Source organism: Tamandua tetradactyla, chromosome 8 (genome assembly GCF_023851605.1).
Source record: "Tamandua tetradactyla isolate mTamTet1 chromosome 8, mTamTet1.pri, whole genome shotgun sequence".
In the NCBI taxonomy this organism is placed as follows: Eukaryota; Metazoa; Chordata; class Mammalia; order Pilosa; family Myrmecophagidae; genus Tamandua; species Tamandua tetradactyla.
Genome location: NC_135334.1, coordinates 33,216,581 through 33,244,120, shown reverse-complemented (window position 1 = coordinate 33,244,120; position 27,540 = coordinate 33,216,581). Strand labels below are relative to the sequence as shown.

The 27,540-nt window shown below is 36.6% G+C and overlaps 1 protein-coding gene across 10 annotated transcripts in view; it reads right to left on the bottom strand.

Annotated features, from left to right (window-relative positions):
* Window positions 1–27,540, bottom strand: part of C8H11orf65 (chromosome 8 C11orf65 homolog) — a 239,768-nt gene that overhangs the window by 186,779 nt on the left and 25,449 nt on the right. For 9 of the 10 annotated variants that reach the window (XR_013156584.1, XM_077113064.1, XM_077113066.1 and 6 more), the window contains one exon: window positions 12,662–12,754. Coding sequence is in view for 9 of the 10 variants with exons in the window: in XM_077113064.1 (XP_076969179.1) it covers window positions 12,662–12,754 (93 nt within the window). In the remaining variant the exon portion in view is untranslated. The remainder of the gene's footprint in view (window positions 1–12,661; window positions 12,755–27,540) is intronic. The other variant, XM_077113062.1, reaches the window with a different exon arrangement.

The following is a 27,540-nucleotide window of genomic DNA, read 5'->3' as shown; positions in this document are numbered from 1 at the left end:
CCAGACTTTATTAAGTAATAATCAAAAAGTACTGGTAGCTCACTTCAGAGATTCATCCAGAGGGAGAGGAAGTGGTGCATTCTCCAGAAGGCATCCAAACCCACTTCCACAACCCATGATGACTCAAATCGTGCCAGGAATGTCCTGCAGTTCAGTTCCCCAAAGCCTGGTGCTACTTTCACACTGAAAATGGAGCTTTGTCCCCACAGGATCCACCAGGGAGGCAGTTCAACTCCTGGATATCTTGGCCATTTGCATATTGTTTAGGACTTCCGGAGAAGATGGCGGCTTAGTAAGATGCACGGGTCTTAGTTCCTCCTCCAGAACAGCTACTAGAGAAGTAGAAATGATTCAGAACAGCTCCCGGAGCCACGACAGAGACCAAGAAGACACCATACCCCATTCTGGAATGGCTGACTGGCTGGGAGAACACGCTCCGGTGAGATCGCCGAGGGGCGCGGGCTTCCCCGGGTCGGGGCGGCAGGCGGCCGGAGACCTTCCCTCCCTCCTTCCCGGGCTGGCTGGGAGAATTGGACAGGCGGTCCACTCAAGCCACGGTGGCTGGCACCTCCCCCCCCACGTGCGGCCCCCCGGACCAGCTGGGAGAATTGGATCGGAGATCCCCAAGCCGCGGAGAACAGCGACCGGGGTCCTTTCCAAACACGTGGTTTCCCGGTCCAGCTGGGAACGGTGGATAGACACTTCTCCAAGCCGCGGCGGCTAGCGCCCCCCCGCCACACTTGGCGCCCTGGGCTGGCTGGGAAATTTGGATAGGCATTCCCCCAAGCCGCGGAGGCCAGCGACCCTCCCCATGCGCGGATCCGCGGGCCGGCTGGGAGATTCGGATTGGCACTCCCCCAAGCTGCTTCGGCTGGCGACCCCCCCCCACAGCAAGAGTTTTCCAAAGTTAAAGGAGCCACAACATCTTTTACTGGTGGGACCTGCAAAAAGATGAGCACCATGAGCACCACCTACTGGGCAGGATAAGAAAAACAGAGCCCAGAGATTTCACAGAAAAATCTTTCAACCTGCGGGGTCTTACACCCAGGGAAATTTGATTAAATGCCCAGATGCCAGCAGAAGAAAACAGACCACGCTCAGAAAATTGAAAATATGGCCCAGCCAAAGGAACAAACCAATAGTTCAAATGAGATATAGGAGCTGAGACAACTAATGCTGAATATACGAACAGAAATGGAAAACCTCTTCAAAAACCAAATCGATAAATTGAGGGGGGATATGAGGAAGACATGGGCTGAACAAAAAGAAGAAATAGAAAAACTGAAAAAACAAATCACAGAACTTATGGGAGTGAAGGACAAAGTAGAAAAGCTGGAAAAAACAATGGATACCTACAATGGAAGTTTAAAGAGACAGACGCTAGAATTAGTGAATTGGAGGACGGAACATTTGAATTCCAAAAAGAAACAGAAACTATCAGGAGAAGAATGGAAAAATTTGAACAGGGGATCAGGGAACTGAATGATAATATGAAGCGCACAAATATACGTGTTGTGGGTGTCCCAGAAGGAGAAGAGAAGGGAAAAGGAGGAGAAAAACTAATGGAAGAAATTATCACTGAAAATTTCCCAACTCTTATGAAAGACCTAAAATTACAGATCCAAGAAGTGCAGCGCACCCCAAAGAGAATAGACCCAAATAGGCGTTCTCCAAGACACTTACTAGTTAGAATGTCAGAGGCCAAAGAGAAAGAGACGATCTTGAAGGCAGCAAGAGAAAAACAACCATCACATACAAGGGAAACCCAATAAGACTATGTGTAGATTTCTCAGCAGAAACCATGGAAACTAGAAGACAGTGGGATGATATATTTAAATTACTAAAAGAGAAAAACTGCCAACCAAGACTCCTATATCCAGCAAAATTGTCCTTCAAAAATGAGGGAGAAATTAAAACATTCTCAGACAAAAAGTCACTGAGAGAATTTGTGACCAAGAGACCAGCTCTGCAAGAAATACTAAAGGGAGCACTAGAGTCAGATACAAAAAGACAGAAGAGAGAGGTATGGAGAAGAGTGTAGAAAGAAGGAAAATCAGATATGATATATATAATACAAAAGGCAAAATGTTAGAGGAAAATATTATCCAAACAGTAATAACACTAAATGTCAATGGACTGAATTCCCCAATCAAAAGACATAGACTGGCAGAATGGATTAAAAAACAGGATCCTTCTATATGCTGTCTACAGGAAACACATCTTAGACCCAAAGATAAACATAGGTTGAAAGTGAAAGGTTGGGAAAAGATATTTCGTGCAAATAACAACCAGAAAAGAGTAGGAGTAGCTATACAAATATCCAACATTAGACTTCAAATGTAAAACAGTTAAAAGAGACAAAGAAGGATACTATCTACTAATAAAAGGAACAATTAAACAAGAAGACATAACAATCATAAATATTTATGCACCAAACCAGAATGCCCCAAAATACGTGAGGAATACACTGCAATCACTGAAAAGGGAAATAGACACATATACCATAATAGTTGGAGACTTCAATTCATCACTCTCATCAATGGACAGAACATCTAGACAGAGGATCAATAAAGAAATAGAGAATCTGAATATTACTATAAATGAGCTAGACTTAACAGACATTTATAGGACATTACATCCCACAACAGCAGGATACACCTTTTTCTCAAGTGCTCATGGATCATTCTCAAAGATAGACCACATACTTGGTCACAATGCAAGTCTTAACAAATTTAAAAAGATTGAAATCATACACAACACTTTCTCGGATCATAAAGGAATGAAGTTGGAAATCAATAATAGATGGAGTGCCAGAAAATTCACAAATACGTGGAGGCTCAACAACACACTCTTAAACAACGAGTGGGTCAAAGAAGAATTGCTAGAGAAATTAGTAAATACCTCGAGGCGAATGAAAACGAAAACACAACATATCAAAACTTATGGGACGCAGCAAAGGCAGTGCTAAGAGGGAAATTTATTGCCCTAAATGCCTATATCAGAAAAGAAGAAAAGGAAAAAATTCATGAATTAACTGTCCACTTGGAAGAACTGGAGAAAGAACAGCAAACTAACCCCAAAGCAAGCAAAAGGAAAGAAATAACAAAGATTAGAGCACAAATAAATGAAACTGAAAACATGAAAACAATAGAGAAAAGCAATAAGGCCAGAAGTTGGTTCTATGAGAAAATCAATAAGATTGATGGGCCCTTAGCAAGATTGACAAAAAGAAGAAGAGAGAGGATGCAAATAAATAAGATCAGAAATGGAAGAGGAGACATAACTACTGACCTCACAGAAATAAAGGAGGTAATAACAGGATACTATGAACAACTTTACGCTAATAAATACAACAATTTAGAGGAAATGGACGGGTTCCTGGAAAGACATGAACAACCAACTTTGACTCAAGAAGACATAGATGACCTCAACAAACCAATCACAAGTAAAGAAATTGAATCAGTCATTCAAAAGCTTCCTAAAAAGAAAAGTCCAGGACCAGATGGCTTCACATGTGAATTCTATCAAACATTCCAGAAAGAATTAGTACCAATTCTGCTCAAACTCTTCAAAAAAACTGAAGTGGAGGGAAAACTACCTAATTCATTCTATGAAGCCAACATCACCCTCATACCAAAACCAGGCAAAGATATTACAAAAAAAGAAAACTACAGGCCAATCTCTCTAATGAATATAGATGCAAAAATCCTCAACAAAATTCTAGCAAATCGAATCCAACAACACATTAAAAGAATTATACATCATGACCAAGTAGGATTCATCCCAGGTATGCAAGGATGGTTCAACATAAGAAAATCAATTAATGGAATACACCATATCAACAAATCAAAGCAGAAGAATCACATGATCATCTCAATTGATGCAGAGAAGGCATTTGACAAGATTCAACATCCTTTCCTGTTGAAAACACTTCAAAGGATAGGAATACGAGGGAACTTCCTTAAAATGATAGAGGGAATATATGAAAAACCCACAGCTAATATCATCCTCAATGGGGAAAAATTGAAAACTTTCTGCCTAAGATCAGGAACAAGACAAGGATGTCCACTATCACCACTATTATTCAACATCGTGTTGGAGGTTCTAGCCAGAGCAATTAGACAAGAAAAAGAAATACAAGGCATCAAAATTGGAAAGGAAGAAGTAAAACTATCACTGTTTACAGACAATATGATACTATACATTGAAAACCCAGAAAAATCCATAACAAAACTACTAGAGCTAATAAATGAGTACAGCAAAGTAGCAGGTTACAAGATCAACATTCAAAAATCTGTAGCATTTCTATACACTAGCAATGAACAAGTGGAGGGGGAAATCAAGAAACGAATCCCATTTACAATTGCAACTAAAAGAATAAAATACCTAGGAATAAATTAAACTAAAGAGACAAAAAACCTATACAAAGAAAATTACAAAAAACTGTTAAAAGAAATCACAGAAGACCTAAATAGATGGAAGGGCATACCGTGTTCATGGATTGGAAGACTAAATATAGTTAAGATGTCAATCCTACCTAAATTGATTTACAGATTCAATGCAATACCAATTAAAATCCCAACAGCTTACTTTTCAGAAATAGAAAAACCAATAAGCAAATTTATCTGGAAGGGCAGGGTGCCCCAGATTGCTAAAAACATCTTGAGGAAAAAAAACGAAGCTGGAGGTCTCATGCTGCTGGACTTCAAGGCATATTATGAAGCCACAGTGGTCAAAACAGCATGGTATTGGCATAAAGATAGATATATCGACCAATGGAATCGAATAGAGTGCTCAGATATAGACCCTCTCATCTATGGACATTTGATCTTTCATAAGGCAGCCAAGCCAACCCACCTGGGACAGAACAGTCTCTTCAATAAATGGTGCCTAGAGAACTGGATATCCATATGTAAAAGAATGAAAGAAGACCCGTATCTCACACCCTATACAAAAGTTAACTCAAAATCAATCAAAGATCTAAACATTAGGTCTAAGACCATAAAACAGTTAGAGGAAAATGTAGGCAGATATCTTATGAAACTTACAATTGGAGGTGGTTTTATGGACCTTAAACCTAAAGCAAGAGCACTGAAGAAAGAAAGAAATAAATGGGAACTCCTCAAAATTAAACACTTTTGTGCATCAAAGAACTTCATCAAGAAAGTAGAAAGACAGCCTACACAATGGGAGACAATATTTGGAAACGACATATCAGATAAAGGTCTAGTATCCAGAATTTATAAAGAGATTGTCCAACTCAACAACAAAAAGACAGCCAACCCAATTACAAAATGGGAAAAAGACTTGAACAGACACCTCTCAGAGGAGGAAATACAAATGGCCAAAAGGCACATGAAGAGATGCTCAATGTCCCTGGCCATTAGAGAAATGCAAATCAAAACCACAGATCTCACACCCACCAGAATGGCCATTATCAACAAAACAGAAAATGACAAGTGCTGGAGAGGATGCGGAGAAAGGGGCACACTTATCCACTGTTGGTGGGAATGTCAAATGGTGTAACCACTGTGGAAGGCAGTTTGGCGGTTCCTCAAAAAGCTGAATATAGAATTGCCATACGATCCAGCAATACCATTGCTGGGAATCTACTCAAAGGACTTAAGGGCAAAGACACAAACGGACATTTGCACACCAATGTTTATAGCAGCGTTATTTACAATTGCAAAGAGATGGAAACAGCCAAAATGTCCATCAACAGACAAGTGGCTAAACAAACTGTGGTATATACATACAATGGAATATTATGCAGCTTTGAGACAGAATAAACTTATGAAGCATGTAATAACATGGATGGACCTAGAGAACATTATTCTGAGTGAGTCTAGTCAAAAACTAAAGGACAAATACGGTACGGTCCCACTAATGTGAACCGACATTCGAGAATAAACTTGGAATATGTCATTGGTAACAGAGACCAACAGGACTTAGAAACAGGGTAAGATAATGGGTAATTGGAGCTGAAGGGATACAGACTGCACAACAGGACTAGATACAAAAACTCAAAAACGGACAGCACAATAATACCTAATTGTAAAGTAATCATGTTAAAACACTGAATGAAGCTGCATCTGAGCTATAGGGTTTTTTTTTGTTTGTCTGTGTGTTTGTTTGTTTGTGTCTTTTTTTTTACTATTATTATTTTTATTTTTTCTCTATATTAACATTCTATATCATTTTCTGTTGTTTTCCTAGTTCTTTTCCTAAATCGATGCAAATGTACTAAGAAATGATGATCATGCATCTATGTGATGATGTTAAGAATTACTGATTGCATATGTAGAATGGAATGATTTCTAAATGTTAATTTCTTTTTTTCTTTAATTAATAAAAAATAAAAAAATTAAAAAAATTGTTTAAAAAAGTATTGGCAAAGTCTCTTGAGGGGTGGGAGAAAAATATGGAACTATTAATCTTTACCAATGGGGAAACCCCTGATACTGTGTATGCTGGTTTGAAGCTGTTATGTATCCCAGAAAAGTCATGTACTTTAATCCCCATCCAATATTGCCGTGTGGAATCTTTTTGATTGTTTCCATGGAGATGTGACCCACCTAATTGAGGGTGATAACTTTTGACTAGATGGTTTCCATGGAAATTCAAGGTGGGATTGCTTACTGGAGCCCTTTAAGAGGGAACCATTTTGGAAAACACTTTAGAGACACCAGGACCAATAGAGCCAATAGAATGGACAGAGCCCTGGGGAAGCCACTGAAGAAGTCTGGAGAGAAAGCTAGCAGATGTCTCCTTGTGACTTTCCAGCTGAGAGAGAAATCCTGAAAATCATCAGCCTTCTTGAACCAAGGTATCGTTCTCTGGATGCCTTAATTTGGACATTTTTATAGCCTTGACTTAATGGGGACATTTTCATGGCCTTAGAACCATAAAGTTGCAACTTAAAAATTTTCTCTTTTGATTTTGTTGGTTTTTCCAGAGTGATCCCCCGATGAATCCCAGAATGATTTGATCAGTGACTGGAAAAGTATTTACAAGCCCCCTTTGGGGAATGGAGAGTGGGGAGAAATTCAACTTCCCCAAGTTGAATTCTTGATATTCTCACAAGCAGTGTGGACAACCAAAGCTATAAGCTGAGCCCCCAGTCTTGGGTTTGTTCACATGAAACTTAACCCCACAAAGGATAGGTCAAGTCTACTTAAAATTTAGGCCTAAGAGTCACCCCCAAGAGAGCCTCTTTTGTTGCTCAGATGTGGCCCCTCTCTCCAGCCAACACGACGAGCAGTCTCACCACCCTCCCCCTCTCTGCGTGGGATATGACTCCCTGGAAACGTGGGACAGAGATCCTGGAATAAGCTGAGACTCAGCATCAAGGGACTGAGAAAAACCCTAGAATGAGCTGAGAATTAACATCGAGGGATTGAGAGAAACTTCTCGACAAAAAGGGGGAAGAGTAAAATGAGACAAAGTGTCAATGGCTGAGAGATTCCAAACAGAATCGAGAAGTTATCCTGGAGGTTATTCTTACACATTAAGTAGATATCACCTTTTTGTTCAAGATGTAGTGGAGAGGCTGGAGGGAATTGCCTGAAAATGTAGTGCTGTGTTCCAGTAGCCATGTTTCTTGATGATGATTGAACAATGATATAGCTTTCACAATGAGACTCTGTGAATGTGAAAACCTTATGTCTGATGCTCCTTTTAGCTACTATATCAACAGAAGAGTCGAACATATGGAATAAAAATAAATAATAAGGGGAGCAAATGTTAAAATAAATTCAGTTTGAAATAGTGGTAAATGAAAGCGAGGGGTAAGGGATATGGTATATATAGTCTTTTTTTTCTCTATTATCATTTTATTTCTTTTTCTGTTGTCTTTTTATTTCTTTTTCTAGATCGATGCAAATGTACTAAGAAATGATGAATATGAAACTATGTGATGATATTAAGAATTACTGATTGTATATGTAGAATGGAATGATATCTAAATGTTTTGTTTGTTAATTTTTTTTAATTAATAAAAAAATTTTAAAAAAACAATGCAAAAAAAAAATTTCCTCTTTTAAAAAGTCATTCCATTTTGCTGTATTGCATACCAGTAGCTTACAAACTAATGTGTGTCAAACATTAGAGACACCCAAATGAATAGGCAAAGCCCTTGAGTTTAAGGCTTGCTCTTGTGAAGCTTATGAATGTAGCAGAGAAGCTTAGTCTACTTATAGGTATGCCTAAGAGTTACTTCTTGAGGACCTCTTTTGTTGCTCAGATGTGGCCTCTCTCTCTCTCTCTCTAAGCTCAACTCTGCAAGTGAAATCATTGCCCTCCCCCAACATGGGACATGACATCCAGAGGTGAAAGTCTCCTTGGTGGCATGGGATATGACTCCCAGGGATAAGACTGACCCTGGTACTGTGTGATCAACAATGCTATCCTGACCAGAAAGGGTATCAGTGACTGAAAGAGTTCAAATGAAGTCAAGAGGCAACTTTGGAGGTCACTCTTACACAAGCTTCAGTTAGCCATGGCTACCTATCACAGCTTGCCAAACCCCAACCAAAACCATTCCTGCAAATCCTAAAGAACACCTACAGCATTATATAAGATTCTACAAAGGTTCCATACACTAGAGTAACTTTTCAGAAACCTACAACCTCCAGATATATTTGATAATTGGCTTTTCCATTTCTGCAGAGTAAGCTGTTGAAATTTTAACTGGGATTATGTTGGATCTGTAAATCACTTTGAGTAAAACTGACATCTTAATGCTAGTTAGCCTTCCAATCCTTGAACACAATGTCCTTCCATGTATTTAGGTCTTCTCTGATTTATTTTAGCAATGTTTTATAGTTTTCTGTGAACAAGTCTTTTATATCTTTGGTTAAATTTATTCCAAGATTTTTTATTCTTTTAGTTGCTATTGTAAATGGAATTTTTTTTCCTGATTTCCCCCTCAGATTTCTCATTACTATTGTATAGAAACATTACTGATTTCTACATGTTGGTCTTGTATCCCACTACTTTGTTGAATCTGTTTATTAGCTCTAGTGGCTTTGTTGTTGTTTTTTCTGGACTTTAATATATAGGATCATTGCATCTACAAATAGTATAAGTTTTATTCCTTCCTTTCCATTTTGGATGATTTTTTTTTCTTGCCTAACTGCTGTAGCTAGAACTTCTAGCAGATGTTGAATAAGAGTGGTGACAGTGGGCATATTTGTCTTCTTCCAGATCTTAGAGAGAAAGCTTTCAGTCTTTCACCATTGAGTACAATGTTAGCTATGGGTTTTTTATGTATGCTCTATATCATGTAGAGGAAGTTTGCTTTATTAATGTGGTATATTTCAGTTATTGATTTTCCTGTGTTGAACTACTTTGTATATGGTACGGCCACTGTAGAAGACAGTTTGGTATTTCCTCAAAAAGCTAAGTATGGAATTACCATTTGACCTGGTGTATTAGTTAGGGTTCTCTAGAGAAACAGAATCAACAGGGAACACTTGCAAATATAAATTTATAAAAGGGTCTCACATGACTGCAGGAACGCAGAGTCCAAAATCCACAGGGCAGGCTGTGAAGCCAACGACTCCGATGGAGGGTCTGGATGAACTCCGCAGGAGAGGCTCACCAGCAGAAGCAGGCATGGGGCCTGTCTCCTCTGAGTCCTCCTTAAAAGGCTTCCCGTGATTAGATTTAGCATCACTAATTGTAGAAGACACTCCCCTTTGGCTGATTACAAATGGAATCAGCTGTGGATGCAGCTGACGTGATCATGACCTAATCCTATGAAATGTCCTCATTGCAACAGACAGGCCAGTACTTGCCCAATCAGATAAACAGCTACCACAACTTGGCCAAGTTGACACATGTCCGTAACCATGACACCTGGCAATCTCACTTCTAGGTATATGCCCAAAATAATTGAAAATAGGGACTTTTTGGAATGATGGAAATATTTTGGTAATGGATGATGGTGATGGTAGCATAATATTGTGAATGTAATTAACAGCACTGAAATATATATCTGAATATGGTTAAAAGGAAAAAAGTTGCATATAGGCTAATAGAATAATAATTAAAAACAAAATCCATGGAACTGCATACACAAACAGAAACCCTAAGTTAAACCATGGACTACAGCTAAAAAACTACTATAAAAGTAGTTATAAAACATTTGTTATAAAACTTTTGTAACAAATGTTCCATATCAATGCAAGGTGTCAATATTAGGGCTGTAGGGGTGCAAAGGTAGTTCAGTGGTAGAATTTTCACTTGCCATGCAGGAGACCTGGGTATAACGCTTGACCCATGCACTCAAAGAAAAAAAATTTTTGTTAACAAATGTTGCTACACTAATGAGATATTCACATACAAAAAGAATGAAATGTAACCCCACCATGAAGCAAACAAAAAAATAATAATAATAGGGTAGTATGTGGGAATCCTGTTTCTTATGTGGGTCCTGTAAACCCACAACTTCTCTAATAAAGAAAAAATAAGGGAGGGATTAAAACATTCCCTAGTAAACAAAATCTGAGGGAGTTTGCCACCACTAGATCAGCACTACAAGAAATGCTATATGGAGTTCTGCAGGTTGAGAGAAAAGGATAACAGACATTAGATTTAAGATGCATGAAAAAATAAAGATCTCTGGTGAGAGTAACAACATGGGCAAATATAAATACCCATATTGAATTTTTGGTTTTTAACTCCATTTTTTATTTCCTAAATAAATCTAAAGGGCAAATGCATGAAATGAGATGATGAATCAGAGGGAACTCATAATGTATAAATATATGACAAGAACTATATAAAGGTAGGGTGGTGTGGGGGTATAGGAACATAGTTTGTGTACTACTGAAGTTAAGTTGGTATCAAAGCAAATGAGTTTGTTAGAGATTTGGGAGGTTAAATTTAAGGCTCATGGTAACTACAAAGAAAATATGGAAACTCATAAAGACAAAAAATTAAAGTAAAGGGGGCAGGAGAATGGGAGTTAAGAAACAATGGGTATATGGCTTCTATCTGGAGTAATGGGGAAGTTTTAGTAATGGAAGATGGTCAGGGTACCACAATGTAGTGAATGTGATTAACCCCACTGAATGGTATATTTGGCAATGGTAGAAATGGGAAAGCTAATGGTGTAATATGTTCCCACAATTTTTTAAAAATAAAAAATTAAAGAGACAATGACAATTAAATGCCATACATGATCCTGGATGGGAGCTAGCAAGGGAGAAGAAAAGACTCAAAGGGACATTACTGAGATATAAGAAAAATTGAAATACACATTGTAAGCTTCATGTCAATATTAAATTGCTTAACTTGATATCTGTGCTTAAGGTGGGTATATAAGTGAATATCTGCATCCTTAGGAAATGCACATGGCAATATTAAATGTCCAGGGAGCACTCAAGTGTTTAGAAAATAGATAGACAGATATAATGATATGGCAAATGTGGAAAAAAATGTAGATCTAGGTCTTTCAGGGCAGAGCACAGGACACTTCTCTGTAACGGCTTTGTATTATTTTGGTAACTGTCTTGAAAGTTCGAAAGTACGTCAAAATAAAAAGGTAAGAAAAGAAGACACCCCTAATTTGTTTCAAAATATTCTAGAAATTGAGGAAAGTGGGTGGGCACAAAAGATGGACCAAGAATTGTTCATTGTTAAAGCTAGGAAATGGGTAAATGGTGCTTTTTATTCTCTTCTTTCTATTTTTGTGTATGTTTGAATTTTTCAGTAATGAAATATCAAGGCAAAGATTCTGTTAAGAGAGTGAAAATTCAAGCTATACAATGAAAGGAAAGATACATATAACATGGATAACTGACAAAGGGCTTATATGCATACTATACAAAGATCTCCTAAAAATCAGTAAGAACAAGACAGACAGCACACACACAAAAGTAAGAGATGTGAACAAGCCCTTCACAAAAAGTGCTCAGCCTCATTATTAATCAGGGAAATGAAAAATTTTAAACTGACAATACTGAGTGTTATATAGAGAGAACCAAGAATTCCCATGACTGCATACATAATTTGTAGGAATACAAATTAGAACAATCACTATGGAAAACACTTTGACATTATCTCCTAGAGTTGAAGATACACATTTCCTGTCAATGAGTAATTCCAGTTCCAGCAGAGTAGAAGCCAAAAGCAATGCAAGCACAAGTGTAAGGAGACTTCAGTAAGAATATTCCCAGCAGCAGTCTTCATAATAGTTTTAAACTTAAACACTCAAAATGTCAATCAATTAAAGAATGAATAAACAGAAAAATATCAGAAAATGGAATACTGTGTTTTAATAAAAATGAATGAAATTTAGCTACACAAACAATTTCTATAAATGAAGCTAGGAAAAAAAGTATACTGTAGGATTCTATTTACAAACAATTCAAAAACGGAGAAAACTAAAATAGTGGTTACCTTTGGGTAATTTACAGGGTGCATGAAGTTATTGGTATAGCATATGGAAACACTGATCTGGGTAATGGCTATACAGGCGATTTGCTTTGTAATAATTTAGTAGGTTATATATTTTTGTTTTATGAACTTTTCTACATGTATGTAACACTTCAATTCGAAAAGTTTCAAAAAGAAACAACTATAAGTACACTGAATTGATAAAGTAACTACATACTTTTAAGGAAAAAAAATACTATATCAATAAAAATATCCTTACTTCTTTAGGATTAATATATCTTACTATATGACGTGGCTCCCCTTGTCTTCTTATATTAATCAAATTTTTGAAGTGCTGAAATACTGCAACATCCTAAAGGTTCAAACACATAAGATTTTATGGTCAACACTAGATTTTTTTATGCTTCTAATTAGCTTTCTGCCTAATTCAGGAAAACAAGTGTATATACAATATGATAGATATGTTTCTACATGAATATAAATAATATTATTTTATATAAATATATATAAAGTGATATATACACACACATACATATATAAACTGAATTTAGAAATATTATTACTCAGGGTTTGTTCTGACAAGCCAGATAGTACTGGTATTGTTCTCACATCATTCTTTCAGGGGACCAAGCTTCTGTGTGACAACTGATTATTTAGAACACTTCCATCATAGAAAGGGCAACACCTTGTACTCACTGGAACTCACACTTTATCCTTCCATGCATGCAATGCTCTGTGAAAACCACAACCTGTGGATTTCAGAATGCTTTATTCATTGTCATAGTGTTCCACAGAGCATTGCTTCTGATCAGGGAACTCAGCTCACAGCAAATGCATTCATATTCATAAAATTTACTAGTCTGTCACTCTAAGACAACTGGTCTAATAAAATGAAATGGAATTTTGACAGCTAGTTACAGTTCCAGGTCCAATGGTAACACTTTGCAGACTAGGGCGCTATCTTCCATGTTGTGGTACATGCTCTGAATCAACACCCAGTATATGGACCACTTCTCCCACAGCTAGCATTTATGAGTCTTGGAATCAAGGGGAGAAGAAATGGAAGTGGCTGCCTCTCAATATTAAATCTAATGATCCCTAGTAAAAATTTTGCTTCCTTTTCTTGTAACTTGGCTCTATTGGTGTAAAGGTCTTAGTTCCCATGTAAAGAATGAGCCTATCAAGGCACAGCCCAGTAGTTCTACCATCGTGCCATTTTGGCCTCTTCATGCCAGTAAATCAGTAGGCAACAGTTACCGTACCAGTTGGGAAAATTACAACACAACACAGGCAAATTGTTTATGGTTTAAACAATTTAGGAAAGAAAGTTTGAGTCATCCCTTCCCCACCCCCAGGAAAAGAATCACAACCAGCTGAAATGCTTACTGAGGAAAAGAAAAGAGAATATGAAATGGGTAGTGAAAGAATAAAGTTATAAATACCAGCTACAATCCCATGATTAGTTGCAGAAAGAAACAGAATACACGAGGATTTCTTCTATATATTTGTATAAAATATTACCAATTGTTTTTCTTTTGTTTTTTCCTTTTCCCACAACATTACAAATATATGATGTATCAATAGTGGTATGGTAGGCATAATAATGGCTCCTCCAAAGATGTACATGCTAATCCTTAAAATCTGTGACTATGTTATGTTACATGGTAGGGAAAAATTAAAGTTGCTAATCAGTTGACTTTAAGATGGATTATCCTGTTAAGCCCAAGGTAATCACAAGGGTTCTTATTAGTCAGGGAAACAGGAGAGTCCATGTTAGAGTGATAAAATGTGACAAAGTCTAGACCAGCCATTATTGATTTTGAAGATGGAAGAGAACCACAGACTAAGGAACATGTGCCTGCAAAGGCAAGAACAAGGATTCTTCTCCAGGTTCTCCAGAAAGAACACAATCTTGCCAAAGCCTTGAATTTGGTCCACCTAGACCCTTTTCTAACTTTTGACCTTCATAAGTATAAGATAATAAAGTTGTATTGCTTAAAGCCACTGAGTTTGTGGCAACCTGTTATTGCAGAAATAGATAACTAATACAGGTGGTTAATATTATGCCTAGTATTTAAATTACAGGAAATCATAGGTGGAGTGTGACTCATCTAGAATAGGAATAAAAGTAATGCAAAGATGGATAAAACTACTTTTGGGGAGAGAGTATGTTTGGCTTATTCGAGGGATACTAGTGTCATGTTAGGTGGAAGCACAATTTTAATACTCACTTGATTTGGAAGTCATATTTGTTTAAAAAGGTGTGTATGGATGCCAAGTTGACAAAGGGTAGACTCAGCTGGGTTATTCTATTGTGAACTTGGTCAAGCAGGAAAATATATAAAAAAATGACACCTAGACAGACAAACTACTAAGAACCAAAGACAAAGCAGTAACTTAAAAGAAGTCAGAGAATAAAAATATGTTACTTTCAGGATAAAAAGAGTAAAATTGGTGCCTGACTTTTCAATTCTATTCTGGAAGCCAGAGGATGATGGAATGAAATCTTAAGATACTCAAAGAAAAACAAACAAACATAACCTAGATTTCTTTGTGTAGTGTAGTGATAACATTCTTTAAAAATAAAACAAAAATATTTTCAGAAAAACAAAAGCTGACCGAATTTTTCATAAGATGCCTGCCCTAAAAAAAAAGTAGTACAGGGCAGTGTGACGGTGGCTCAGTGGCAGAATTTTCACCTGCCATGCTGGAGACCCAGGTTTGATTTCCTGTACCTCCCCAAGCGAGAGAGAAAAAAAAAAAAAAAGTACAGAGATTTCCTTAGGTTGTAAGACAGTAATATCACAGGGGAACACAGAAATGCAGAAAGGAATGAAAAGCCCTGGAAAGGGTAAATACATAGATAAATGAATAGTAACTGTTTAAAACAAGAACAATAATTTCTTGCTGTATTAAAACAAATGGGTAAGTAAAATATTTGCCAGCAACAGCACAAAAGAGGAAAAGAGATAAATGGAATTAACCCATTATGAGATTCTTCCATTGTTTTGAGAAGGGTAAAAAGTACTAACTTAAGATAGAATCTAATTAGCTGCTCTAGTTATCTATTGCTACATAGCAAAGTACCCCATTCCATTTCTGGTATGTTGCATTCTGGCAGCTAGCAAACTAGAATACTGCCCATGTTAAAAAAAACAAAAAAAAACATCAAATCCCTAGAAATAAATCAAATGAAAAATGTGCAAGACTTCTAAACTGCAAACTATAAAACATTTTGTATAGAAATTAAGAACACCTAAACAAACAGATGTGGCTTGAGTTATGTACCCCAAATTTAGACATGTTCTTAATCTTAAATCTACATTCTTGTGATTGTGAACTTATTGTAAATAGGATCTTTTTAAGAAGTAATTTTTCGTTAAGGTGTGGCCCAACTTTGTGAGTTTGGACCTTAATTCAGATTACTGGAGTTCTTTATAAGCAGAAGACTTTCAGATAAAGAGAAAAAAAGCCACAGGGAGAAATCAGAGGGTGAAAGTCAACAGAACCTGTAAGATCAAGAACATCACCGTGTAGATGGGAAAGCGAAGGAACCCAAGGATTGTCAGACAGACAGATGCTACCAAAATGGGGAGGAAGTAAAGCTTCTAGCCTCTGAAACCATAGGCCCATAAATTCCTGAGTTGTTAAGCTAACTCATTATGTGTAGTATTTGTCATAGTTGTCAGGAAACTAAGACAATAGAGAAATACATTATGTTCACAAAGACTCACTATAGTAAATTCCCCCTAAATTGATCAATTAATTCAATGCAATCCCAATGATAACCTCAACAGAAATTTTTATGCAAAGTGATATTGTGATTCTAATATATTTATGTGGAAATGCAAAAGTCCTAGAATAGCCATGACAATTTTGAAAAATAAAAAAATTTAGAGGACTACACTACCATATATCCAGATGTACCATAAAGTTACAGTTATTAAGACAATGTGGTGTTGGGCCACTTACAGACCAATAGACTAAGAGAGCAGGATAGAGAGTACAGAAACAGACCTTCCCACATATTTTTATATGATTTAAACAAAGGCATAACTGCAATTTATTATGGAAAAGATGGCCTCTCCAGGAAAAGATAGTTAATTAGTTGCATATCTATAGGGAAAAAAGTGAACCTGGTCCAGACCACTTAAAATACACAAAAATTAAATAAAATTGAATAATGGATCTAAATGTAAAAGTTAAAGCAATTAACTTTTTTAGTGAAAATAAATTAAAATTTAATTTATTTAAAAATTGAGAGGGGGCCAAGATGGTGGCTTAGTGAGGAGTGGGATTTAGTTTGTCCTCCAGAGCAGCTAGTAAATAGCCAGGACAACTGCTGGGGCCATGTCAGTGACCAGACACATAGCGTACACAAGGCTGGACCAGCTGTGAGCCCACCCAGAACCATGAGTACTCCAAGCCACAGCAGCTGGCGCTCCTCCCCCCCAGGATACTTCCAAGAGGGGAAAGGAAAGAGAGTTTACCAACAACAGGATTTGAGCACAACAAAACTCCAATTGTGGAATTAATTAACAAATTCTGACAACTAAAAATAGGCACCCAGGTCAGCTGAACCTCCAGTAAAAGCTGAGGTCACTAGTTTTATAAAACTCATAAAGCAAAATGTTAGAAGAAAGTACTGCCCATACAGTAATAATACTAAATTTTAATGGATTAAACTCCTCAATCAAAAGACACAGACTGGCAGAATGGATCAAAAAACAGGACCCATCTATATATTGTCTACAGGAAACACATCTTAGACCCAAAGATAAACACAGGTTGAAAGTGAAAGGTTGGGAAAGATATTCTATGCAAACAACAATCAGAAAAGAGCAGGAGTAGCTATTCTAATATCCAACAAATTAGACTTCAAATGTAAAACAGTTAAAAGAGACAAAGAAGGATACAATGTATTAATAAAAGGAACAATTCAGCATGAAGACATAACAAGTATAAACATTTATGCACCGAACCAGAATGCTCCAAAATACATGCAGCAAACACTGAAAAGAGAAACAGAAACATCTACCATAATAGTTGGAGACTTCAATTTCCCACTCTCATCAATGGACAGAACATCTAGACAGAGGATCAATAAAGAAATAGAGAATTTGAATAATACAATAAATGAGCTAGATTTAACAGACGTTTATAGAACATCACACCCCACAACAGCAGGATATACCTTTTTCTCAAGTGCTCATGGATCATTCTCAAGGATAGATAAATGCTGGGTCACAAAGTAAGTCTCAACAAATTTAAAAAGACTGAAATCATACAAAACACTTTCTCAGATCATAAAGGAATGAAGTTGGAAATCAATAATAGGCAGAGGGCCAGAAAATTCACTAATATATGGGAGCTCAACAACACAATCTTAAACAACCAGTGGGTCAAGACAAATCAGTAAATATCTCAAGGCAAATGAAAATGAAAACACAACATATCAAAACTTATGGGATGCAGCAAAGGCAGTGCTAAGAAGGAAATTTATTGCCCTAAATGCCAATATCAAAAAAGAAGAAAGAGCAAAAAGCAAGGAATTAACTGTTCACTTGAAAGAACTAGAGAAAGTACAATAAACTAACCCCAAAGCAAGTAAAAGGAAAGAAATAATGAAGATTAGAGCAGAAATAAATGATGTTGAGAATGAGAAAATCAACAAAACCAGAAGTTGGTTCTATGAGAAAATCAATAAGACTGATGGATCCTTAGTGAGGTTGACAAAAAGAAGAGGAGAGAGGAAACAAATAAGTAAAATCAGAAATGGAAATAACCACTGACCCCACAGAAATAAAGGAGGTAATGAGAGGATACTATGAACAAGTTTATGCTAATAAACTCAGCAATGTAGATGAAATGGATAACTTCCTAGAAAGGCATGACAACCAACATGGACTGCAGAAGAAACAGATGACTTCAAACAAATCACAAGTAAAGAAATTGAATAAGTCATTAAGAAGCTCCCCAAAAAGAAAAGTCCAGGACAAGATGACTTCACATGTGAATTCTACCAATCATTCAAGAAACAACTACTACCAATCCTGCTCAACCTCTTCAAAAAAATTGAAGAGGATGGAAAGCTATCTAACTCATTCTATGAAGCCAACACCACCCTCATAACAAAGCCAGATGAAGATATTACAAAAAAAGAAAACTACAGACCAATCTCTCTAATGAATATAGATGCAAAAATTCTCAACAAAATTTTTGCAAATCGAATCCAGTGGCACATAAAAAGAATTATACACCAACCAAGTAGGATTCAATCCAGGTATGCAAGGATGGTTCAACATAGGAAAATCAATTAATGTAATACACCATATCAACAAATCAAAGCAGAAAAACCACATGATCATCTCAATTGATGCAGAAAAGGCATTTGACAAAATTCAACATCCTTTCCTGTTGAAAACACTTCAAAGGATAGGAATAGAAGGGAACTTCCTCAACATGATAAAGGGAATATATGAAAAACCCACAGCTAACATCATCCTCAATGGGGAAAAACTGAAAACTTTCCCCCTAAGATCAGGAACAAGACAAGGATGTCCACTATCACCACTGTTATTCAACATTGTTTTGAAAGTTCTAGCCAGAGCAATTAGGTAAGAAAAAGAAATACAAGGCATCAAAATTGGAAAGGAAAAAGTAAAACTATCACTGTTTGCAGATGATGTGATACTATATGTCAAAAACCCCCCAAAACCCACAGCAAAACTATTAGACCTAATAAATGAGTACAGCAAAGTGGCAGATTACAAGATCAACACTCAAAAATCTGTAGTGTTTCTATACACTAGTAATGAACAATCTGAGGGGGAGATCAAGAAAAAGATTTCATTTACAATTGCAACCAAAAGAATAAAATATTTAGGAACAAATTTAACTAAAGAGACAAAAGACCTACACAGAGAAAACTACAAGAAACTGTTAAAAGAAATCACAGAAGACCTAAATAAATGGAAGGGCATACCGTGTTCATGGATTGGAAGACTAAATATAGTTAAGATGTCAATTCTACCTAAATTGATTTACAGATTCAATGCAATCCCAATTAAAATCCCAAAAACTTACTTTTCAGAAATAGAAAAACCAATAACTAAATTTATCGGAAGGGCAGGGTGCCCCAAATACCTAAAAGTATCCTGAGAAAGAAAAATGAAGTAAGAGGTCCCATACTACCTGACCTTAAGGTGTATTACGAAGCTACCATGGTCAAAGCGGCATGGTACTGGCATAAAGATAGATATACTGACCCAGTGGGACTATTGATCTTTGATAAGGCTGTCAAGCCAACACACCTGGGACAGAACAGTCTCTTCAATCAATGGTGCCTAGAAAACTCGATATCCACATGCAAAAGAATGAAACAGGGTCCATAACTCACACCTTATACAAAAATTAACTCAAAATGGATCAAAGACCTAAACATTAGATCTAAGACCATAATACCGTTAGAAGAAAATGTAGGGAAATATCTTATAAATCTCATGATAGGATCCAGTTTCCTAGACCTTTCACCCAAAGCACGAGCACCGAAGAAAGAAATGGGAACTCCTCAAAATTAAACACTTTTATGCATCAAAAAACTTCGTCAAGAATGTAAAAAGAGAGCCTACACAAGGGATACAATATTTGGAAATGATATATCAGATAAGGGTCTAGTATCCAGAATATCTAAAGACATTGTTCAACTTAACAACAAAAAGACAGACAACCCAATTACAAAATTGGCAAAAGACTTGAACATTACACTTCTCAGAAGAGGAAATACAAATGGCCAAAAGGCACATGAAAAGACACTCAGCTTCCCTGGCTACTAGGGAAATGTAAATTAAAACCACAATGAGATATCATCTCACACCTACCAGAATGGCCATTATCAATAAAACAGAAAATGACAAGAGTTGGAGAGGATGTGTTGAAAGAAGCACACTTATCCACTGCTGGTGGGAATGTCAAATGGTACAACTGCTGTGGAAGACAGTTTGGCGGTTCCTCAGGAAGCTAAGTATAGAATTGCCATATGACTCGGCAATACCATTGCTAGGTATCTACTCGGAGGACATGAGGGCAAAGACACAAATGGATATTTGCACACCAATGTTTGTAGCAGCATTATTTATAATTGTGAAGAGATGGAAATAGCCCATATGTCCATCAGCAAATGAGTGGCTAAACAGGCTGTAGTATATACATATGGTGGCATACTATGCAGCTGTAAGACAGAATAAAGTTATGAAGTATGTAACGACATGGATGGACCTTGAGGACATTATGCTGTATGAGATTAGCCAGAAACAAAAGGACAAATACCATATGGTCTCACTGATCTGAACTAACATTAATGAATGAGCTTGGAGAGCTTCAGTTAAGAACAGAGGTCATCAGGAGATAGAAATAGGGTAGATATTGGGTAACCAGAACTGAAAGGATACAGATTGTGCAATGGGACTGACTGCAAAAATTCAGAAACAGATAGCACAATACTACCTAACTGTAATACAATAATGTTAGAACACTGAATGAAGCTGAATCTGAGAATGATAGAGGGAGGAGGCCTGGGAGCGCCAATGAAATAAGAAAAAAAGATACATGATGAAGACTGAGATGGTATAATCTAGGAATGCCTAGAGTGCATAATGATAGTGACTAAATGTACAAATTTAAAAATATTTTTGCATGAGGAACAACAAAGGAATGTCAATAATGCAGGGTGTTGAAAATAGATGGTAATTAATATTTTAAATCTTTAACTTATGTGTGAGACTAAAGCAAAAAAATGTTTGTTTGGTACAAAATTTATATTTTGACTAGTGCATTTCCTAATATATTTGAACACCACAAGTACATGGAACCTTGAGTAGGGCATGAGATTTAGTAGGTGTGTCCAGAGTGATGCCTCAATAAATCCCAAAAGGATTTGAACAGTGAATAAAAAAATATTTGCAAAGTCCCCTTGGGGGATTGGTGAGAAAGGGGGAAAATTCAACTTTTCCAAGTGGAGGATTCTTGATATTCTCACAAGCAGTGGGGACAACCAAAGCAATAGTCTGAGCCCCCAATCTTGGGGTTTGTTCTTATGAAACTTAACCCCATAAAGGATAGGCTAAGCCTACTTAAAATTAGGCCTAAGAATCACTCCTAAGAGAATTTCTTTTGTTGCTCAGATGTGGCCTCTCTCTCTCAACCAACACAACAAGCAAACTCACTGCCCTCTCCTTATCTACGTGGGACATGACTCCCAGGGATGTGGACTTTCCTGGCAACATGGGACAGAAATCCTAGAATGAGCTGGGACTCAGCCCCAAGGGATTGAGAAAACCTTCTTGACTGAAAGGGGGAAGAGAGAAATGAGAGAAAACAAAGTGTCAATGGCTGAGAGATTCCAAACAGAGTCGAGAGGTTATCTTGGAGGTTATTCTTATGCATTAGATAATCACCTTTTTAGTTAGGGTGTGACAGAGAGGCTGGAGGGAACTGCCTGAAAATGCAGAGCTGTGTTCCAGTAGCCATGTTTCTTGAAGATGATTGAATAATGATATAGCTTTTGCAATGTGACTGTGTGGTTGTGAAAACCTTGTGTCTTATGCTCCTTTTATCTACCTTATGGACAGATGAGTAAAACATATGGATTAAAAATAAATAAATAATAGGGGGAACAAATGTTAAAATACATTTAGTAGATTGAAATGCTAGTGATCAATGAAAGGGAGGGGTAAGGGGTCTGGTATGTATGAATTTTTTTCTGTTTTCTTTTTATTTCCTTTTCTGAATTGATGCAAAAGTTCTAAGAAATGATCATGATGATGAATATACAACTATGTGATGATAAAAAAATTATTAAAAAAAAAAGGAAATATCTTCTGACTTTGGGTTAGACAAAGATCTCTTAAACAGGTCACAGAAAGTACTAATCATAAAGGAAAAGTAAAATTAAAGACTTCTCTTTATTAAAAGACACCATTAAGAGAGAAATGAGAACAGCTATAGCCTAGAAGACATTTGCAATAAATATATTCAATAAAAGACTTGTGTTCAGTATTTATGAAGAACTCCTCTAAGTAGAGTCTTGGAGTAACATTAAATGTACAGGTGACAGAACCTGGGGACATGAAGAGAGGAGAAGTGTAGGAAAGAGTAGGGGTATTTATATCCTCATTATATATCAAATGCTCCTATGTAAGCTTGATGGACTTACCATATACCTGAAAATTCCACTTCTAGTTATATATCTAAAAGAACTGAAAACAGGAACTTGAACAGATATGTGTTCATCAATGTTCAGAGCAGCATTATTCACAATAGCCAAAAGGTAGAAACATCGACAGAGAACAAACAAAATGTGGTATATAAATATACAATGGAATATTTATCAGCCATAAAAAGAAATGAAGTTCTGATACAAGCCACAACATGGATGGACCTTGGAACCAACCAATATGTTCAGTGAATTAAGCCAGACACAGAAGGACAAATATCGTACGATTCTACTTACATAAAATATCTAAAATAAACAAATCAACAGAGACAGAAAGTTGATTACATTGAAATATACACTTCAGAATGGTTAAGAAGGGAAATTTTGTGTTATACATATGTTGCCACAATAAAAAAATAAAGATTTAACTATTCTTTAAGCAAAAAACTAGTGACATTATGATATTGGGAGAAGAGGTGGGCAAGGTTATAGAGGATAAATAAACTAAGTTCTCAACTATTTTAACAGAAAGTCAACAGATCACTTCTAAAGTTGATACCTAATTGTAAAGTAATCATGTTAAAACACTGAATGAAGCTGCATCTGAGCTATAGGGGTTTTTTGGGGGGTTTTTTGTTTGTTTGTTTGTTTTTTTCTACTATTATTACTACTTTTATTTCTTTTCTCTATATTAACATTTTATATCTTTTTCTGTTGTGTTGCTAGTTCCTCTAAACCGATGCAAATGTACTAAGAAATGATGATCATGCATCTATGTGATGATGTTAAGAATTACTGAGTGCATATGTAGAATGGTATGATTTCTAAATATTGTGTTAATTTCTTTTTTTTCTTTCCGTTAATAAATAAATAAATAAATAAATAAATAAATATATATATATATATATATACTTGTACAAGCATATTATTTAGATATATGATATATACAGTAGAAGATCAAAAACAAAAAACAGAAGTTGTTACTGCTGGGGCATGAGAATGCAGAAAAGTGGGATGGGGAAAAGACTGCTGCTTTTTATTAAACACTAATTAACGGAATTTATATACTATCACTATGCCAATAATTCACCTATTTATGGGGCCAAGTAATATGCTAACTTGCTTTTACAGAAGTCACCCTCTGGGCTACCTGAAGTAGGAAGTATTTAGAATCAAGATCAAATGTATTCTCTGCATCTTGAACCAATTTTAGTTTGCTTTATATTTGGACTGTGACTCACATTTTGCTCTTGTGTTTTGTCAGAGCTTCTAACCACCTATTTACTGGTTTTCCTTAAATGTCAGACAATCTTTGTTTGTCCAGTTGCCCAGTGCTGTTGTTTAAGTCAGCCTGGTTTCCTTGTACTCTCACTTATGATTAGAAAAACTGCTTGGAAGTTTTTGTATGTGGGTGGAATAAATGAATTAGTGGGCTTTCTTTAAGGCAGTGTGGTAAGGCAGCCAAAAATTAAGTGAGGTACCCCTCAAATATTAAAAGAAGGTTTCACTATGGGTTGCCAAACCCAAAGAGAAGAACCAGCTTTCTCAAATCATTTTATTTTGTTTTTTATGGAGATAAGCCTTCATGGTATTTTTGCCTAATAGTAAATATCCATTCACCTGCAGACCTGATTCTGGAAATGGCATACACAGACTTTCAACAGTCCTTTTAAATTGATGACTCCCAATTCACAGCCTCTTTGGGAATCCAATGGCAAACCAGTTTCCTCACTGTAGTCCCCTTAAGTGTGTCTAGGCAAGTTTCTACAGAGTTTTATTAAATAGGATGCTTCCAGTTGGTTTTGGTCTTCCAGAAACGAGATAAAAATTATCTGTTCATTAACCCCCTTCTCTCTATTATGGGTCAACCTTTTCAGTGGGGTTCTGGAGGGACAAAAAATAAAAATGTGTGCTCAGTCTTCCATCTTGTTAAAATATAAACACAGGTACACACAAACACACATTTGCTTATCTGTTCATATATATGGTTTCTCTAATGAAGCTCCTTAAGTACAGAGATATAGAGTAAGATGCTTACCAGAGTGCCAAAAATTAAGTGGGCATTCAAAAGTATGTGGCTGGTTGGATGTGGGAGAAAAGAAGTCTGTGATGACAGAAAAGCTTAAGCCCAGATGACAAATATGCTCATAGAAAACATTTTTAAAGAATATTTATTTTAGTGTTGGAAACCAATAGAGGTATGCCCCACTATAGGTTTTATGGCTTTGGTAGAAGCAGAAGAGACAAATAATGGAAGCTATTTTACAAGATTTCACTTTGTGATACAAAGATGGTCTTGGGTATTAAAAACAGAGCCATACCACTTCACACAAAATTAACAGGCACAGGCAGAGTCTTGATGCTCTCGGAGAAAGAAGAGAAGTCATTTTAGCTCTTGACTCTCACCCAATCAGGGAAATCAACTTGGCATATACTTTACATCATGACACCAGTGCTTCCTCTATAAGAGGAGGATAAGTAACTACTACATTAATCTAGATATAGTGCAGTTATTAAACTTTGAGCTCCTCAAGAATAACTCAATCAGTGTTTAATAATGTTTAAATGTATCCCTAACATTTGGTTGTAAATTTGATGATCAAGTTAAGAAATATAGCCTTTATAAGAGATTTCAAGTAAAGTTGAGAGGTGATTCTAGAGGTTACTTTTATGCTAGCTTTAGCCAGATATTTCAAACTACCACAGTATGCCGTGCCCCAACCAACAATATTTCTGAAACCCCTAGGGAATGGCCTGGGCTCTATTTAAGTCACTATAAAAGTTTTTGTTAGCTGTGGACTTTGGGCATTATACATGATGCCTAATGAATGCAGGTGGCTGAAAGATGTACTGACTGAGGAATAGATTAGTGAACAATGGTGTATACATATGATCGAATATTATGCTGCTATAAAAAAGAAAGAAGCCATGAGGCATGCAACCATGTGAATGAATCTGTGGGACATTTGGGGAGGCAAAATAAGCCAGAAATGAAAGAACAATTATTGTATGGTGTCCTTTAGTAAACGCTTATAAGAAAATAGGGGCAGAGATTGTAAACTCTTACAGCGGACATATTTAGTCCAGAGTAGTAATTAATACTTCTGGATTTTTGAAAGGCTGTTTTATATATCTATAATCTGGTATTTAGAGATAAGAACAAAGCTGATCAGGTTGGGATTAAGGTAATTCAGAACTCAGGGGTAAGGAAGACATTGCTGTATTTTAGAACTGCACATACACTTTGAGACCAAAGAAAAAAAGGCTTATTCTGTCTGAACCTAATCTATTTGTAGCACATAATGTTTTGAAACATAGGGAACCCATTGTAAGAATGAAGGCCTTTTATCCATATAGCTTACTGTAATGCCTGGATATATCCTAGAATATATTAAGCAGATAATCAAAAAGTATTGGCAAAGTCCCTTGAGGGATGGGAGAAAAAATATGGAACTATTAAACTTTACCATCAGGGAATCCTGAGAAGGTATCAAACATTAGGGACACCCAAATCAATAGGGTAGAAAACGATAAGTGCTGGAGAGGATGTGGAGAATGAGGCACACTTATCCACTGTTGGTGAAAATGTAAAATGGTACAACCACTGTGGAAAGCAGTTTGGCAGCTCCTCAGGAAGCTAAGTATAGATAAAATTGCCATATGATCCCGCAATTCCATTGCTAGGTATCTATTCAAAGGACATGAGGGCAAGGACACAAATGGACATTTGCACACCAATGTTTACAGCAGCATCATTTACAATTGCCAAGAGATGGAAACAGCCCAGATGTCCATCAACAGATAAGTGGCTAAATACGCTGTGGTATATACATATGAGGGAATATTACACAGCTGTAAGACAGAATAAATTTATGAAGCATGTAACAACATGGATGGATCTTGAAGAAATTATGCTGAGTGAAGTTAGCCAGAAACAAAAGGACAAATATTGTATGGTCTCAATGATATGAACTAACATTAATGAGTCAACTTGGAGAATTTCAGTTTAGAACACATGTTATCAGGAGATAGAAATAGGGTAGAGATTGGGTAATTGGTGCTGAAGGGATATAGATTGTGCAACAGGACTGACTGTAAAAATTCAGAAATGGACAGCACAATACTACCTGATTGTAGCACAATAATGTAAGTACACTGAATGAAGGTAAATGTGAGAATGATAGAAGGAGGAGGGCTGGGGGCAGGTATGAAACCAGAAGTAAAGATAGACAATAAAGACTGAGATGGGATAATTTAAGAATGCCTAGAGTGTACAATGATAATGACTAAATGTAAAAATTAAAAATTATTTTTGCATGAGGAAGAACAAAGAATGTCAGTATTGCAGGATATTGAAAATAGATGGTCATTCATATTTTAAAACTTCAACTTCTGTCTGAGACTAAAGGGAGAAATGTATATTTGGTGCATAATTAATATTTTGACTAGTACATTTCCTAATTTAACTCATATGGTCAGTTTAATTGAACAGCATAAGTACATGGAACCTTGAATAGAGCATGAGATTTTGTTGGTTTGTCCAGGTTTGTGTGATGCCCTGATAAGTCAAAGAGTGATTAGAACAGTGAATAAAGAAGTACTTGCAAAGTCCCCTTGGGAGAATGGAGAGAAAGGGGGAAAAATTCAACTTTCCCATTTGGAGAATTCCTGATATTCTCACAAGCAGTGGGGACAACCAAATCAATAGGCCAAGCCCTCGATCTTGGGGGTGGCCTTTATGAAACTTATCCCTGCAAAGGATAGGCTAAGCTTACTTAAAATTAAGAGTCACCCCAAGAGAATCTCTTTTGTTGCTAGATGTGGTTTCTTCCTCTAAGCCAACATGGCAAGCAAACTCACTGTCCTCCTCCCCCTGCATGGTACCCCTGCATGGTACTCCCAGGGGCGTAAACCTCCCTAGCAAT